Below are 14,523 nucleotides of genomic sequence, written 5' to 3' on the forward strand. Positions count from 1 at the left end.
AATCTTGTTTTTGATGCTCCGGGCTTGGCTGATGTAGGGTGGGCTAGGCGGGACTCCAGGCTTCAGGCAGGTTTAGGTTTGCTCCTGGCAGCTTTACCATGGGGTCTCAGGCTGAAGGGACAGTGGCTGTGAGGGACCACCTCTTCTCAGGGTGGCTCACAGGAGCACCAGAGAGAAAGCCAACTATAAGTATGCTTAAAGCAGCTACCAGCATGACAACTACTCACCTTCCACTGGCCGAACCAAGTCACGTGGCAGAGCCCCCACTCCCCAAGGGTGTGGAGTATAATTCTCCCACAGGGAGGGAGTGAAGAACTGGGAGTGATGATCCAATTTGTCAGAAGAGGTAATGCATTTGGGTCACAAGTGTTGAGGGCAAATGGTTCCCAGAGTTGGTTGGTTGGTTGGTTGGTGTCCCCTTCCCCTCCCCCCGGTCAGGTGGAATTCATATTGAATCTTGTACAAATAGAGTTTGAGGATTAATTAACATGTAAAACTTACTTACTTGTATTCCTTTTAGGAAAAAGTACTCATGAAAAACATCCCTTTCTTTCTCCTCCTCCAGCCCATATACTCATACGCATCATCCTCCCCATGATCGTCTGCGTTTTGCTCATCATGATCACTTGCTACCTAAAAAGTCAGTGGTAAGTGTGTGGGGAAATTTTTATCAAGAGGAGAGTCAAAGAAAAATATAGAAAGGAGTTTAATAAGATAGAACTCACACTGGATAATATGAGGAAAAGTGCTGAAAAGGAAAGGACAAAGGAGGATTAGATAAAAATATGAACATTTAAAAATCCTTATTTATCCACAGATAAGCAGTAAGTTGATACACAAGGAAAACAACCACTTAAAATATTGCAGAATGGTTTTGATAGCAACAGCTAATGTTTATATTTCACTGACTATGTGCTTGGCAGTGTTCTAAGTGCTTCACATATAATAATTCACTTACCCTTACAGTACCCCCATAACCACCATCATCATCTCCGTTGAACCACGGTGGAAGTTAAAGCACAGAAGGATGAAAGAGCTTGCTTAAGGGTTACACTGTTAATGAGCCACAGCGCAAGGATTAGAACCCAGGAATCCGACTCTAGATTTCTCGCTCTTAACCACTCCACTATATTGCAAAATTCAGTCTAATTCTCACTGCTTTCCTAGGATGAAGGAGAAGTGTTACCCTGACATTCCAGACCCTTACAAGAGCAACGTCCTGTCATTAATAAAGTCCAAGGTAAATGTTGGGAAACTGTATGGAGACAATATTAAAGACTAACCCAGGGTTGGGGCTGTAGTAATCATACTTTCCTAGATCTCAGGAAGATAGAACAAAGCAAAAGCCACCTCTGTTCCCATAGCCATGAAATGGGTGAACGCAGCTCTGATTTCCTCTGTCAGAGGGTATCTTTTGGTTTTCAACACCACCTCCAATTAGCTTGTGACCAGGATAAAACACACAAAAAATGGAAGCTCTAAGTGCATGTCATGTATTTCATATACTGTGATACACACACACATTACCATTGCGTGTTTTTTGTTTCTGTTCCAGGAGAACCCTCACCTGACAATAATGAACGTCAGCGACTGTGTCCCAGATGCTATTGAAGTTATACACAAGCCAGAAGGGAGTAAGATACAGTTCTTAGGTGCCAGCAAGTCACTCACGGAAACAGAATTTACTAAGCCCGCCTATCTTTACCTCCTCCCAGCAGAGAAGAACTACTCTGGCCCTGGACCCTGCATCTGTTTTGAGAACTTAACCTATAATGAGGCAGCTGCGGACTCTGGTTCTTGTGGCCATTTCCCAGTAACCCCAGAGGCCCTACCAGGTCAGCCGGGACCGTTGACTTCACCTGAAAATTTACTAAAGGCACTAGAGAAAAACTACATGAACTCCTTGGGAGAAACTGCAGCCGGAGAAGCTAGTTTGAATTATGTATCCCAGCTGGCATCACAGATGTCTGGAGACAAGGACAGTCTGCCAGCAAATCCACCAGAGCCAGTACTCTGTTCAGAGTATAAAATGCAAATGGCCATTCCCCTGGGTCTTGCCTCACCTCCCCCAGCTGAGAACAGCGGCCTCTCCTCCACTACCCCTTTAGACCAAAGTGAACACTACCGCTAATCAGTGCCCCCCCTTCACATGCTTATGCTACACAGACACTAAGAGAAGCGCAGCCGGCACCATTCCATCACCAGATACCTCGGTGCTTAATCCCAGTGAACTGTCACCACTGGCAGGTCTAACTTATATAATCTTCCTAGGTTTCAAAGGTCAGAAGCTGAGGAACTTAACATTCCTCCTTGGAGCATGCGCGCTGTGGAAATGGCAGGATCAAGGGAGAACAGGTGTACCTTGCTGCTGTGTGTTCCAGGCTCACCTTTGTAACAGCAGGCCTGGCACCTGGCATAGGGATAGACCCCGTCCACTCAGTACTGGACAGGGTGGCTCTGGTCCTAGAAGTCCAGATTTTAGCAAGAAAGTATTTCCATCTAGTTTTACGCCCACATTTAGTTATCTTAAGGGTAAAGGAACTAGATTTAAGGCTTTAATAAAGGCCACTGAAAATGTGTTACTGGAGCATAAGTTGTCAATGTTAATTTATTCTGGATGTGTTTAATGAAGTCACAGATGTTTAAGACTGAAACACATTTTAGACTTGCCTTGAAGTGATAATTTGTAGTTCACTGATTCAGTAAAATGAACTCTACTGGGGGCCTAGACCTGACCTAATGGATAAGATGTGGGAATGAGCCAGTGAGATCCCCACGACTGTCCTGTTTACCACAGTCAAAGAGTGGAACTGGCAAGGAACCCCGGCCTTAGTGGCAGGATTATAGCACTCCCACTTAGTCGATGTGTCTTCTACCACGATTTTTGATGACTACCTCAGAATAGAAAAAAGGAAAAGATGTTGTTAATTCCATTCACATTTTATGGTTCCTCTTCTTTTCAAGAACTATAATATATAAATGACCTATTTTCACTGAGCATCCTTTGGACTCTGCAAAAGGTTGTCTGGGTCAAGGAAACACCTTCACTGCCTTATATTCCTATGATACTAACAGAATGAAACCTCATTGTTGGACATTGTTTAGATGTAGCTGTAAGAAGCTAAACAGCGGGAACTTCTGTAATGGCTCACAGCAGCTCTGTCTCCTAGAACAAATATATGCAAAGCACCTGGTGCGTAACGGGTGTTCAGTCACGTTAAGAGTTCCTTTCTCTTCTTTCTCCCCATCAACCCTTAAGAATTTCTCACATTTCTAAACAAGCACAAATAGGAGTTTCTTCTTCTTTGCTGTGGTGGAAGTGACACTGCCTGTGTACCAAACACCCTGCCCCGTGCCTTCCACACTGTTAAGAAAGAGAAGGACCACAGCTTAAAGGAAGGTGGCTGTCAACTGACCTAAATATACACAAATCAGGATTCTATTCAGGCTTTTCATCTTTTTCCTTACATGTAACTAAGCCTTTTGCTGGAATAATTCGCTGTGTACTAACATAGTTTCAAACAAGTATCTTGAGTCTGATAGTTTCGAGAAGACTTTAGGGCCAGTATCGTTATCATTTAGCCTCTTTGTGTTGCTTTGTCATGATGCAACTTTAAAAGTACACAGAGCATCAATGATAGTGATGACTGATTTGTAAATAGTATCCTTTGTAAAGCATTTTCTTTAAAAAAATGCACAAAACCTTGAAGTCATTTTTGTTGCAATGAGCCTTAATTAAAACATTTCACCATAGCATTATTTTGTTTTCTCTACCTGAAAGAAATGGAAATCTAACAATTAGTACGGCCAATAAATCACGTCATAAGCATACAAAAAATATAAATTCCTGGGTACCACTCCGAACCTCCTCACCCTCTGTGACACAAGGCCTGGAATCTCTATACATTTCATTAGCTCCCAGACATTCAGATGTATACTCAACTTTGAGACTCACTGGCCTAAATCAAACGAAGACGTCTTTCTGAAATGTAACAACATACCAACAGGAAATGCTGAGCTACACCTCAGCTTTGTGCTTATATCACATTCCTCTCCCATGTTTGTAAATAACCAAATAACTCAATACTTAAACCCTATATGCCATTTACAGCATTGTTTTAAGAAGTGTTACTCAGAAACTTTGAAATCTGTATTCGTGTGTCAGAATTATTAGGATTAAAAAAAAACACATGGAGAATTTCAAATATACACAAAAGGAGAGTTTAACAAACCATCATGTACTATCATTAGCTCCCACAGCCACTAAATCATGGCTGTTTCAACCCATTCATACCCTTATTTACTCTCCCTCCTGATACTGTTTTGAAGAAAATCACATGATTTCATTTGTAAATATTTGTGTTTCTCTAAAAGGGCTCTATTTTTTCTAATATAGCCGTAATACCTTCTAGAAAATCACACTTAAAGTCAAATTAGTAATAATTCCTTAAAATATCAGCATATTTTAATGGTGGGCAGGACTGGCATTAATAACCTATAAATTATACTTTGGCCTAATGACTGGTCCTCAGCTGCAGGTAGACAGGCTGGGACAGTCCACACAGCAGAGCCATGGACCTGCTGAAAGTGCCTGTTGACATCCAACACCTGACTCATACTAATTCTAGTGACACTGATTCTCCAGTAGAATGTGTATTTATTAAGAAAGTCAGGTCGAAAATTCAACATCCATTTATGATAAAGAACAGTCCAGAAAGTGGGCATAGAGGGCCGTAACTTAACATAATAAAGGCCATATTTGACAAACCCATAGCTAACATCACACTCAATGGTGAAAAGCTGAAAGCATTTCCTCCTAAGATCAGGAACAAGACAAAGGTGCTCACTCTTGCCCACTTTTGTTCAACATAGTTTTGAAGTCCTAGCCACTGCAATCAGAGAAGAAAAAGAAATAAAAGGAATCTAAATTGGAAAAGAAAAAGTAAAGCTGTCACTGTTTGCAGATCACATACCCACAGAAAATCCTAAAGAAGCTACCAGAACACTACTAGATCTCATCAATGAATTCAGTAAAGTTGCAGGATACAAAATTAATATATAAAAATCAGTTGCATGTCTATACACTAACAATGAAATAACAGAAAGAAATTAAGGAAACAATCCCATTCAACACTACATTAAAAAAAAAAAATACCTAGGAATAAACCTACCTAAATTGGTGAAGGACCTATACTCCAAAAACTGTAAGACACTGATGAAAAATTGAAGACGACACAAACAGATGGAAAGATACACCGTGTTCTTGGACTGGAAAACCAATATTGCTAAAATGGCCATACTACCTAAGGCAATCTAAAGATTCAGTGCAATCCCTATCAAATTACCAATGACATTTCTGACAGAACTGGAACAAATTTTTTTTTAATTTGTATGGAAACACAAAAGATCCTAAATAGCCAAAACAATCTTGGGAAAGAACGGAGCTGGGGGAATCACACTCTCTGACTTCAGACTATATTACAAATCTACAATAATCAAAACAGTATGGTACTGGCACAAAAACAGACACATAGATCAATGGAACAGGATAAAGTCCAAAAATATACCTACGCACTTATTGTCAATTAATATACAACAATGGAGGCAAGAATATACAATGGAGAAAAGACAGTCTCTTCAATAAGTGGTGCTGAGAAAACTGGACAGCTACATGTGAAAGAATGAAATGAGAGCATTCTCTAACACATACACAAAAATAAACTCAAAATGGGTTACATGCCTAAATGTAAGACCAGATACTATAAAACTCCTAGAGAAAAACAGGCAGAACACTCTTGGACATAAATTGCAGCAGTATTTTTTTCGAAACAGCTCCTAGAGTAATGGAAATAAAAGCAAAAATAAACAGATGGGACCTAATCAAACTTAAAAACTTTTGCACAGCAAATGAAACCGTAAACAAAACAAAAAGACAACCTACTGAATGGGAGAAAATATTTGCAAATGACTTGAATAATAAGGGACTAACTTCCAAACTATACAAACAACTCATACAGCTTAATATCAAAAAAAAAAAAACCAACCCAATCAAAAATGGGCATAAGACCTAATAGGCATTTCTCCAAAGAAGACATCCAGATGGCCAACAGGCACATGAAAAGATGCTCAATTTTGATAATTATTAGAGAAATACAAATAAAAACTATGAGGTATCACCTCACACCAGTCAGAATGGCCATCATCAAAAAGTCTAAAAATAACATATGCTGGAGAGGGTGTGGAGAAAAAGGAACCCTCCTACACTGTTGGTGGGGATGTAAATTGGTGCAATCACTATGGAGGACAGTATGGAGTTTCCTTAAAAAACTAAAAATAGACTTACCGTATGATCCAGCAATCCCGCTCCTGGGCGTTTATCTGGAGAAAACTGTAATTCGAAAAGACACATGCACCTCAGTGTTCATAGCAGCACTATTTACAACAGCCAAGACATGGAAACAATCTAAATGTCCACTAACAGATGAATGGATAAAGAAGATATGGCATAGATATGTATACACACACACATATACACATATTTATATATATATACACACACACAATGGAATATTACTTAGCCATACAAAAGAATGGAATAATGCCATTTGCAGAAATGTGGATGGACCTAGATATTATCATACTAAGTGAAGTCAGACAGAAAGACAAATATTATATAACATCACCTATATGTGGAATCTAAAAAAAAGACACAAATTTTATTTACAAACCAAAAATAAGACTCACAGACACAGATGACAAACTATAGTTACCAAAGGGGAAACAGTGGGGGAGGGATAAATTAGGAGTTTGGGGTTAACAGATACACCCTCTATTTATAAAATAAACAATAAGGGCCTACTGCATAGCACAGGGAATTATATTCATTTTCTTACAATAACATATAATGGAAAAGAATCTGAAAAAATATGTATGTATGTGTATAACTGAATCGCTTTGCTGTACACCTGAAACTAACATTGTAAATCACCTACACTTCAATAAACAATAACATTTAAAAAAAGAAAATCAGGTTGAATTTGACATCTAATATTTCTTCTAAGATCTCTGCTGAAAGATGAGTTGACTTTCATCTCAAAGAATTTAAACATTTTGCATAAAGTAGGACTTTTAAAACCCTTGAAGAGATACAAGAGAAGATAGGAAGTCTTCAGAATTAGCAGTTAAAATAGTTACAACACAGTAACTAAATATATTCAATTTAAAGGACGAGGCAAATGTAGCTGACTCAGTCCTCTAAGATAAGCCTTAAAGCAACGAAGTTTTAGTACATTTTGGTTTCCTGTTTTGAAATCAGTGTAAAATTAGTTGCTATGGTCTGAATGAGCAACTCCCCCAAATTCCTATGTTGAAATCCAAACACCCAAAGATGAGGTGTGTTTGGGAGGTTATTAGGTCACGAGGCTAGAACTCTTATGAATGAGATTAATACTCTACTAAGAGATACCACAGTTTCCTAGTCCCTTGTGCCACATGAAGACACAAGACACAGGAAGTCTGTGGCCTGATCTCAGACTTCCAGCTTACAAAGCTGTGAGAAATACATTTCTATTGTTTATAAACTACCCAGTCTGTGGTATTTCATTATAGCAGCCTGAATGGACTAAGACAGTACTTTATTTTTATCTTTATATACTAGAGTTTTTATAAAACAAGCATTCTGCAGTGCAGCACTATTGTCACATTTTTCAAAAATGAGCTATTTGATGATGATTAAATCCGCTTTTTAGTCTATTTGGGGCCAATTATTTTTGTTGAAAAACATACCTATGTAGAGATATACAATGGAAGGAAATATGAAAGTGATATACATAAATATGCTTAAAAAACAAACTATAGAAAACAAATCTATTTCTGAATACATTTTATTACATTTAGTCAACTATAACAAACCCTAGCTTAGACACTGAATTTTATTCTCCAGGCTTGGTAATTCTCCTTGTCGTTAGGTGGCTGAAGGTTATCCTATCTGATGCAGGCCAGTTTCTGCATGAGAAATCAAATATCTTAGAAAAGTCACTATCATAACCATCATCACTTATTTTGTATCTTAAGCAACTAATAGCAAAAATAGAACTGTTCTGTATAAAGAAAAATCAATTTTTTTCAAACCCTTTACAATGATTTGAGGTTAAAAAATAACTGTAAAGATATTTATTTGATTAGACTATGAAGAGTGTTTAGAAAGTACAAACAGCTCTTTTAAAACATTTGGAACAAGCCACTAATGTGTTACTGAGCCAGACTTTTCTCTGTGGTACCTAAGTCACTTTTACTAGGAGTTGCACGAAGCAGCCTCAGTGGTACATAATTCATATCAACACTGACGGTTTTAAAATTTCAAATACAACAATACAAGTTTAAGAATTTTAAGTACATTTTATTAAGAATGTATCCCTTTGATAAGATTATGCTTCAGGAGGCTTTTAATGCCCTTGACATAAACTGTACACATTATACAAAAACAAGAAAACCACGAAAAAAAAAAAATCGAGGTGAGCAAAACCATTAGGGGACAAACCTTATTTAAATTATACAGAACTCAATGAAATATTCTTACGGAAAATATATAAATACTTTTTCTTTCTATGTTACAGTTATACAATATAAATCAGATTTCAATGTCTGTTCAGTGACCTACAAACACCAGAACCTCCAAATATGTAGCAGCGTATTACTAAATAAAAAAGAAAATTAAGTGGTCAGGGAGCATTAAGTCTGAGATTTTTTTTTTTTTCACAATCCCTTACCACTTTCCAAAACTAATTTACACCATTTGTTTTACAATGCAGCTTTAGGGTTTCTGACAGGCCAATAATGGAATATTTTTCAACTATTATCTATGAAATTTTTTACCTCTCCCTGCTCTGCCCCAAGACTTTGCATTTTGTGCTAAATTAACCTATTTAGTGGCAAAGTTACAAGGTATACTTTTTTGGCATAAATTATATTTTTCAAATTAAATATTTTATAAAGAAAGTCAAACAAAATGTGCAATTTATGCATGCTGTGGCATAGCTATCCACCTACATTACAAAAATACTCTAAAGGGGGGAAAATCCACATTCTGTGTGAGTCATATAAACCTACTATGAATGAAAACTACCCTGGGAACCTAGAACTAAAAGAAAACATGAATGCTCCTAGAAAGATTCTCACAGACTTAAATATTGTCTGACAAGTATCGCTATTAACCTCACTGGTCTGCTTTCATAATCAAACCCTCACTGTAGTGATACTCTTGAAGTTGGTAATAATGTATTTCCTGAATGGGGAGACAAGGGAGACCTTTCCTAACTCACAGTCTGGAAAATCTGAAATGTCCTTTTATTCCAACAGCTCTTCTCATAAAACTCTCAGTTAATTCTACTGTTTCTTTTTTTCCCCATGTTTCATGGATTGTGAATTTGAGACAAAACTGGAAGCATAGGACAAAAAGGGAAAACCTTACTTCCAAAGGACCTTTCCCAAGGTAGTTTACAAAGATCATCTCACACAAAATTAGCACCTCACTCTTACCATGCAAAAATAATTGCAATTATAATTTGGGTAACAATTTGATTGATTTTTATTGCTTAATGATCTGTGCTTTAATGTGGGGATAAAAGGCATCCTCTGAATGGAATGAAAAATGTTTTTATATAAATAGCAGTAGACAAATCTAAGGAAGTTTTCACACCTCACTGTTGAACACTCTGACATTGTAATATGCCCTGAAAAACTCAGCTTTAATTACCTCAAGCTCTAGATAAAAGAGCTGAAAACTATTAAAGCCACACCATTTCAAAAGGACTTGAACACATGATGTTAGAGCAACTAGTATAATAAAGTATATGTCTCCAAAGAGCCTCTTTTAATGTCACTGTCTCACAGAATGTCCTTATGCTACCAATCTTTATTAGAAAAATTTTTATTAGGGAGAAAAGACTTCTTTCCCCTCTTAACTCTATCTAAGCATAAACAGGAAATAAAAGTATAAGGAATTTTAGATCATATTTAATTACGAATGCTAATTTCTAATTTCCTTATTTATCAGTATGTGAAGTTGAAGTCAGTTCTTGAAAAAAATTCAATTAGAAATGACAATTCACTTTACAATTAGAAATTCACAGTTTACAACCAGCACAATTCCCCAAATTCTTCCAAATTGTTCAATAATTACCAGTAGTACAAATTTATATATGGACTAAGATTAATTCTAAAATCTTGAAAAACTACAGTATTGACATTATTTTGGTATTTTATAGTCTGGTAATATTATTTATAGATGCTTTTCTCAATTATTTCTATTACCACTGACGACATTCCTAACTTTTCTGCTATAATTTAATATTTTTAAACACCTAAGTTTATCACTTGGCACTGCATGTGAACATTTTTCATTGTAAAAGTCTACTTTTATACAAATAAGTACTTAAAGAAAACATATTAGACCTATCAGTGAAACATGGATAAATCAAATAGCACTATACATTTAAGTATAGACATCTTTTTTCTTAGATTACTGCGAACCACAAAGCTCTGAGTGTCTCCCCAAACTAAGTGCTATAGGCAAATATTATGATATATACATACATGTCTTTCAAAGTAATAATCAAAAAACCCCAAAACTGTTCAGGCTAATAGTAATGAAGACTTCATTTCAGAATGGATGAGTGAGGTGGGGGTCAGGGATAGGGATGGTTGCATGTGTGTGTGTAACAAAAAAGAATTAGTTAACTTTCAAGGGATTAAACCACAGATTTTACACTCTATATTAACTGAGGTAGTGTTTAAAATGAATGTCTAAAATATGTTAATCCCATTATTAAAAAGATTACTACATTAGCTCCTTTGGAGTTTTTAACCACTATTTGGTCTAGTATCTCTGACATTTGGTTCTCTGGAAGGCAGTATATAATCATCCGAGACCAAAGACCAAGGTGACAGGCAACGTTCTTAGAAGTACTGTTGACATTTAAATAAACACATGGGTTCAGTGATAAATTAAAGTTAAAAAGAAAACAGCATTTATTTTCTCTTCAATTGAATTTTATGAAAGAAAATCTGAAGAACCACTTTTTAACATAAGCAGCAGCTTACAGCCCTTATCTGCTTTGTTCTAATGTAAGTTGCTACACAGTGCACACGAGAACAATTCACTGAAGTGCAGTCAAAGAGGTGTTATGAAGTGAGATGAAATGCTTCATCCCAATTGGAACTTTCAGTGCCAGTAAATTAAAAAATATATATATCTCTCTCTGTGAGTTACGTTTTCTAGTTCACAGGGTTCTTTACAGAGATCTCAAAGAACAAGCCCGTTATAAAAAGGATCTGTAATTTGGGAAAATATTAATCAATGCACTATGACTGTGTCAAAGGCTGATGTATAACTGTAAAATGGTATAAACAAATGAATTTCATAAGGGTCCTAATCAGTCCAGCTGGATTTTTTTTCTACTTGTATATAGACCTCAAAAAAGATAATCCTTTCATTTACAAGCATTCTAATGATGATGGCCATGCTTTTTTATATACAAATTTGCATATATGTTTAATTCCTGTAAAGATTTCCAAGTATCTTTAGACATATACAAATTAAACACACAAACAAAACCTTGCCCTCATCAATTTAACAACTTCACAAACGTGATAAAGGCAATTTACTATACTCATAAACTCACCTATCACTGCATTTAGTTTGTGCAAAACAAGAACACTGATATAAAAGTTAAATTACTGCTGCTTTAAAATTTGGTACTTAAGGCTTTTCACTACAATTTTTAATCATAATAAGTTTCATTAATGATTTTCTCAAAAGGAACTATGGCTCTTCTTTTTCCATGGAATGTGTAAATTGTAAGCAAATTTACCTTTTTCTCTAGAGATTCAAGGTATTATTTAATGCTTTCTTTTGCTTTAGGCCTAAGTTAATAGTGCTTGCTCAAGTTCCTGTTTAAAATGGTGATATAGGAAGCTAATGAAAATGGAAATCCACTGAAAATATATGCATTCTATAAATGGGAAATACTGATATGAAATAATTTTCTGATTTTAATCAGGAACTGTAGTGAAAAACCTTAATCGGTTCAAACAGCCTATAATAACACACTGCAACAAAACTGAAGAGATGGAAAACAAATAAGAAACTTTATGCAAGTCTAGTAACATAAAAATAACTTACAAGTCCCGGGTTGTTGAGGCTCTTCTTTCACTTTGAGGTTACAAACCTCTGAAGTAGTGTTACAAACATTAAGAAAAGAGTGGAAGGGCCGAAGATCCCCCTCTAATACCAGCAGTTATAGCACACTCTACTGTGGGAACAGGGTGCCATCTCACAGACACTGATTCCTGGTTTCCACAAATTAGCTAACAAACAAGGCATCTTTACATTTACCCTAAAAAAAGAATTCAGAAATAACTGTGTGAAGGGTGCTTCTGCATATCTTATTATTGTTCCACTGTTATTATGCTCTTAAAATGAAAAAACAGAAAACCTATGTAGGTATTCAGTGCTTGGCTCTTGCATACAATGGTAACTAAAACTCTTAAAATTGTGGTAATGAACAATGAACCCTGAAAAGGGCTCAGCTAGGGGAGAGAGGAAGTTGTTTTGGTTAGGGAAGTCCGCAGTTCCAACTGTTCATGTACCAGTAATTGCTGGAACAGTGTACAGAAGATATTCCTGTCTTTGCTGCCCAGTCAGCCAGCATTTTCTGAGGCTTTTAAAAGTCCACAAATATGACTATATATCATATACATCTATGTACATCATAAATATGAGGTCAGGACTCAGCAGATGTATCAACTATAGGTTGCTTTGGTGGTGTTGCCAGGACAGCCTCTGCTTCTTCATGCATCTAGGAAAGAAGTGGTAAACTGTTAATGACATTCTAGTGTATCAACGGATATGTCTCTTTTAACTTAATTCAAACAGAATTATTTTTGAAAGATAGATTTCATAAATACAAGTCCTACTTACTTGTAAAAACTGTACATCTTGAAATAATTCTTGTATGAACCTCCGACATGGAAGTCTAAATGTGCAGTGTGATAGCAAATGGGAAACCTCGGAGTAAAGGCATATGTCATCAAATGTTTGAGGATACTTCTCCTTAATTCTAAAATGAAAACGAAGACTATGATATGATAAAAACTGTAATAATGACTTACCTATTTTTCTTTCAAAATATCATTTTTTAAATTTTTTTCCTCCAGATATTGATTAAATGACATATTTGATGTGCTGGGATAAATATATAAAGTAGTAAATATTCCTACCCTACATGTAAATTAGTTATTTTAAGTTTTGGGTTATCTCTTAAAATGATAAAAATCCAAATACTTGGAAAGTTAGAAATATTCTTTTTCATTGCCATAAGAAATTGCAAAATTTATTTATCAGCCTAGGATAACTCAAATATTTTCAAAACTAAGTTTTTAAATAGAAATAAGTATTTAAAGTTAGACCAAAATTATTAACATTCTTCACTGGGCTAATCTTTTTATATATTTCAACCTTTAAACAGCTTTTAGCTAGGACAGCATCTCAGGATCAGCAATGGGGATGGGTAATACAGAGGTTAAGGACCCACTAAACTTACAGCTTTGGGCCAGGAAGTCTACAGAGAAACCCTGGCATCTGTTGTACTACTATTTTTTAAAGCCCCTCAGGAAACCCTGAGGTGTATTTCTTTTGAGGATCACTGCTTTAAATATCAAAGATGTTGAAGATTGCCTGAATTTTATCATGTTGCTATGATTTAGAAAAGCAATAAAAATTCTGCAACTTTTATTCACAGAAAAGAAAAAAAATAGGGAAAAATTAAACCAAGAAAATATCACTTATTTTATGTAGGCCAGCTTTTCTCAAACTTTAGGGTCTTAGGATTCCCCTACCTTCTTAAAAGTTATTGAGAACCCCCAAAATCTTATTTGTGTGGGCCACAGCCATCAATAATTACCAAAAAGAAATTAAAATTGAGAACATCTCAGAATATTAATTCATTTAAAAAATTAACTCATTACAAGTTAGCAAATGTACATAACGAATAATAACTATATTTTCCAAAACTAAAAAAGTGAGAATAGTAGTACTGTTTTACATTTTTACAGATCTCTTCTAAAGTCTGGTTTAATAGAAGACAGCTGTATTCACATACCTGCTTCTGCATTCCATCTGTTACCATATGTTAGTTTGGTTGAAGTATATGAAGAAAATCTAGCCTCGCTCAGATACGCCTGCAGTTGTGAACTGCTGAGTAAGCTAATTAGTCTAACTTCAAGTATTTCATGTATCTTTTTCACCGTAAAAAGCAGAACAAAGAATACTTGTGCTCATAGTTTACTTACGTTAAAAGCCCAGTTTCATGACATTTAGTTGAAACTGAACTACTCAAATTAATGACTAATCTCAGAACTTCTTTGCGAAGGAGTATACGGCACATTGGTGTATCATCTGGAATTGTTTTAACACCTGAAAAGAATATTAAAATATTTGATCTATATCACAATAGAAAATGATTG

The 14,523-nt window shown here is 35.8% G+C and overlaps 2 protein-coding genes across 7 annotated transcripts in view; one reads left to right on the plus strand and one right to left on the minus strand.

Annotated features, from left to right (window-relative positions):
- The window catches only part of OSMR (oncostatin M receptor), a 51,581-nt gene extending 47,828 nt beyond the window's left edge, over positions 1-3,753 (plus strand). For all 3 annotated transcript variants that reach the window (XM_031444234.2, XM_064480228.1, XM_011000602.3), the window contains 3 exons: positions 566-647; positions 1,168-1,240; positions 1,556-3,753. In XM_031444234.2, the coding sequence (XP_031300094.1) occupies positions 566-647; positions 1,168-1,240; positions 1,556-2,131 (731 nt within the window). In that variant the 3' untranslated portion in view covers positions 2,132-3,753. The remainder of the gene's footprint in view (positions 1-565; positions 648-1,167; positions 1,241-1,555) is intronic.
- Positions 3,754-8,377: 4,624 nt separating this feature from the next.
- RICTOR (RPTOR independent companion of MTOR complex 2) overlaps positions 8,378-14,523 on the minus strand; it is a 102,775-nt gene continuing 96,629 nt past the window's right edge. For all 4 annotated transcript variants that reach the window (XM_031444295.2, XM_031444291.2, XM_031444287.2 and 1 more), the window contains 3 exons: positions 14,350-14,473; positions 12,980-13,118; positions 8,378-12,857 (listed from right to left, as the gene is read on the minus strand). In XM_031444295.2, coding sequence (XP_031300155.1) covers positions 12,783-12,857; positions 12,980-13,118; positions 14,350-14,473 — 338 coding nt within the window. In that variant the 3' untranslated portion in view covers positions 8,378-12,782. The remainder of the gene's footprint in view (positions 12,858-12,979; positions 13,119-14,349; positions 14,474-14,523) is intronic.

This window comes from Camelus dromedarius, chromosome 3, assembly GCF_036321535.1.
Source record: "Camelus dromedarius isolate mCamDro1 chromosome 3, mCamDro1.pat, whole genome shotgun sequence".
NCBI lineage: Eukaryota > Metazoa > Chordata > Mammalia > Artiodactyla > Camelidae > Camelus > Camelus dromedarius.